Source organism: Halyomorpha halys, unplaced genomic scaffold, assembly GCF_000696795.3.
Source record: "Halyomorpha halys isolate HHAL.00 unplaced genomic scaffold, Hhal_1.1 Scaffold245.1, whole genome shotgun sequence".
Classification (NCBI taxonomy): domain Eukaryota; kingdom Metazoa; phylum Arthropoda; class Insecta; order Hemiptera; family Pentatomidae; genus Halyomorpha; species Halyomorpha halys.
Genome location: NW_027106223.1, coordinates 55,657 through 58,992, shown reverse-complemented (window position 1 = coordinate 58,992; position 3,336 = coordinate 55,657). Strand labels below are relative to the sequence as shown.

Here is a 3,336-nt window from a genome sequence, read left to right as displayed (position 1 = left end):
ATATGCCAGGTGATTTCCGAATAGAAAATTACCAAACAAGTTTATCTTTAGCTCCTCATCTTAGAGAAATCAGTACATTTGCTATAATAACACGTACTGATGATATTTTTACCCCTTTATGAAATGAAAAAAGGAGTGCGACCATATTACTATACTTTGATGATAATCCATCTAGCAGTGACGAAGAGCTGCAGCAGAATTAAATATTACACCAACTACAGTATGGAGAACTCTCATTGCAGATGGACTTCACCCATATCATTATCAATGGGTACAAAATTTATTACCGCAAGATTTTCGGCAAAGAAGACATTTTTAAAATCGGTACTTTAATCAAGTTGAGGATAATCCACAATTTTCAGGAAATATTCTCTGGACAGATGAAGCTACCTTCACAAGAACAGGTATCTTCAATCAGAAAAATAATCACCTCTGGTCGCAGGTTAATCCCCATACAATTTGTGAGCGTCATTTTCAGCACCAGTTGTTGTGGATAATAGACAATATTTTAATAGCTCCACATTTCTTGCTGCCTCGACGCAATGTGGCCACATTTCTATAATTTCTTAATAATGATTACTATGATTTAGTAGAACATATTCCACTAAAACTGAGAAGAGACATGTGACTTCAATTTATGTAAATATTTAACGTAAATAACTCTATTAGGGCTCATATTTTAGCAAATTTACTCTTCTTTAAATGACGTACTCTTAGGTTTTCTTGTGTTGTTCCTACTTTTTAAGATATGGAGCTCCAAATGAAAAATTAGTTTTTTTTATCGCTTTAAAATAACCGCCATTTTTTATTCCCCCTACCTATACTTGGCAGACTCGTAAATTTTGACTAGTTATTATACATAGTTTTCATTAAAGTAATCAAAAATTAGGGTGAGATAACTGCCTTTTTTCTCCTCTTGGGCTCTTGTACTATTAGTATTCTATTTAATCCATCTCCTGAACAAAGCATTTGCGGACATACCTTCACTTTGAACAATATTTAATATGATCTTAATGTTTAGATTTAACTAATAAAATAATTAGAACAAATAAATAAAATCTTTAGGTGTGAATATCTCCTAAATAAAGCGTTAGGGGACATACATTCAGAGGAAATTTTGAAATTTTTTTGAGGTCCTTAGTTCATATTTTCAGTTTGGCAACTATATAAATATTTTTTACTTATTTGTGTTCAATTTCTTAAATATTATATTAATATAGTTTTTGAAAATTTGAAATAATAAACCTTACTCCATTGAAATGTGGGAACTCATCTCCTTCATTGTAGTAGAGAGGTGCAACATGGCCCGTCTTGCCTTCCCATTGCCCATGGTAGTCGTATGCCATGAGCGCGATCCAGTCAAGATACCTTGCGAGCACAGGGACATCGTAGGCTAAAACCAGATAACATTACATAAACTTTAAATAAGTTTAATCACTATCCATTTTAGTCTCAACACATTTTATTTTTCATATAAGTCCGACGTTTCGGCCAATCCGGCTCTCCTCAGGGACAGTCTACTTAGTACAATTTTGGAATTATATAATTTAAAAACTCTAACTCCATGCAGGCTATTCTGCCCAGGTCAAAACAACAATTTGTAATTAGTCAATATTCACATTAAAACCAAAATTAAAATCATTTACCACAGTCACTATTTGTTAAAAGTTTTAACAAACACCATTTATCACAGTCACTATTTGTTAAAAGTTTTAACAAATAGTGACTGTGATAAATGAATTTTAATTTTGGTTTTAATGTGAATATTGACTAATTAGAAATTGTTGTTTTGACCTGGGGAGAATAGCCTGCATGGAGTTACAGTTTTTTAATCATATAATTCCAAAATGGTATTAAGTAGATTGTTCCTGAGGATGGCTAGATTGGCCAAAACGTCGGACTTATAAGAAAAATAAAATGTGTTGAGACTAAAATGGATAGTAATTAAATTATTTATTTTAAATAAGTTGTTATAGTTAGGATTATTAAAAATGGAGAATATACAGTCCTTGTATTTACGTCAGGTTCCATTCCTCGGAATGCGACTTATAACAAAAAAGTTGCTACTAAGGAAATATTTTGTCTTTTTCCGACAATATTGACTCTTAACACACCAGTCATTTGGTAGATTGAAAATAAATAAAAAGGATAGATTATTAGATATTAAAGGCAAGATTAGAACTTGAAAAGTAGACCAAAATCTACTGTTTCAAAGTAATTTGTTTCTAATTGTTGGAAATATAATTTAAGTGTATCTAATTACAACATTTACTTGACGAACGGTCCAAACTTCCAATCCATTACAAAAGACTAATCTACATGACTGTTATAAGTCCTATCTGGACAAACGGAGTTGAGCTATGGGGCTCCACTAAACCATTGAATGCCTCCCGAATCCAATCCTTACAGTCCAAAATCCTTCGTAAAATCATTAATGCTCCTTACTTTGTCACAAATCAAATCATCCATCAGGACCACAATGTCCCATATGTTGCCGATTTGGCCAGAAACAGATACCAATCCTTCCATGATAGACTTCCCAACCACTCGTTTCTAGCCTGGCTTCTCCTTCATTACCTAATAATCCTCCTAGGTGTGTGAAAAGAAGATGGCCTCTAGAAATGTTTTTGGAGTTCTATCAACGGGTAGATTCTCCACATGTTTGTATCATGTCATTATATCACTTTACAACAAATTTAAGATTCAAAAATAATTTATTTCATCTAGTAAAAAAAGAGAATAATAACTTTGTGTTTTCAGTAATTCTTTTAAACTTTTTTGAAGATTTAATTTTTTTTAACTTTAGAAAGCAAAAAAAAATAAAAAATTATGTATAAATACAAATTTGTTTTATATCATTTTCTAAAATTTCACTAAAAATTAAAAAAATATATTTAAAGACAAATTTCTGTTATATTATTTTCCAAAATTTCATAAAAAAATTAATGACTTTTAAGAAATTACAATGTTTTTATTTATTTGATTTTTGGTTTCATCTTAGAAGCATGGATTAATTTCTTTTTTTAAAATATTAATTTCAAGTTTGCATTAATTATGTAATGTTTTAACTTTATTGTTACTTTCTTTTGCATAATGTAAGTTTAATTTACATACTATTTCGTTTCATTCTACATATTTACATAGTCTTTCATATATCTGATTTAAAAGATTTTTTATTTTAATGTTTTCATATTTTATGTTTAAAATATAACATCGAAAATTTGATCTAACTGTTTGATAGTTTTCATCCATTAAAAATTAAAAATTTATGTATAAATACAAATTTGTTTTATATCATTTTCTAAAATTTCACTAAAAATTAAAAATTTATATCTA

General features: G+C 29.5%; 1 protein-coding gene across 1 annotated transcript in view; it reads right to left on the bottom strand.

Annotated features, from left to right (window-relative positions):
• The window catches only part of Cht10 (Chitinase 10), a gene marked incomplete in the record, with an annotated part of 38,691 nt that overhangs the window by 9,043 nt on the left and 26,312 nt on the right, over positions 1–3,336 (bottom strand). The window contains 1 exon segment of the mRNA XM_067044591.1: positions 1,251–1,393. Coding sequence (XP_066900692.1) covers positions 1,251–1,393 — 143 coding nt within the window.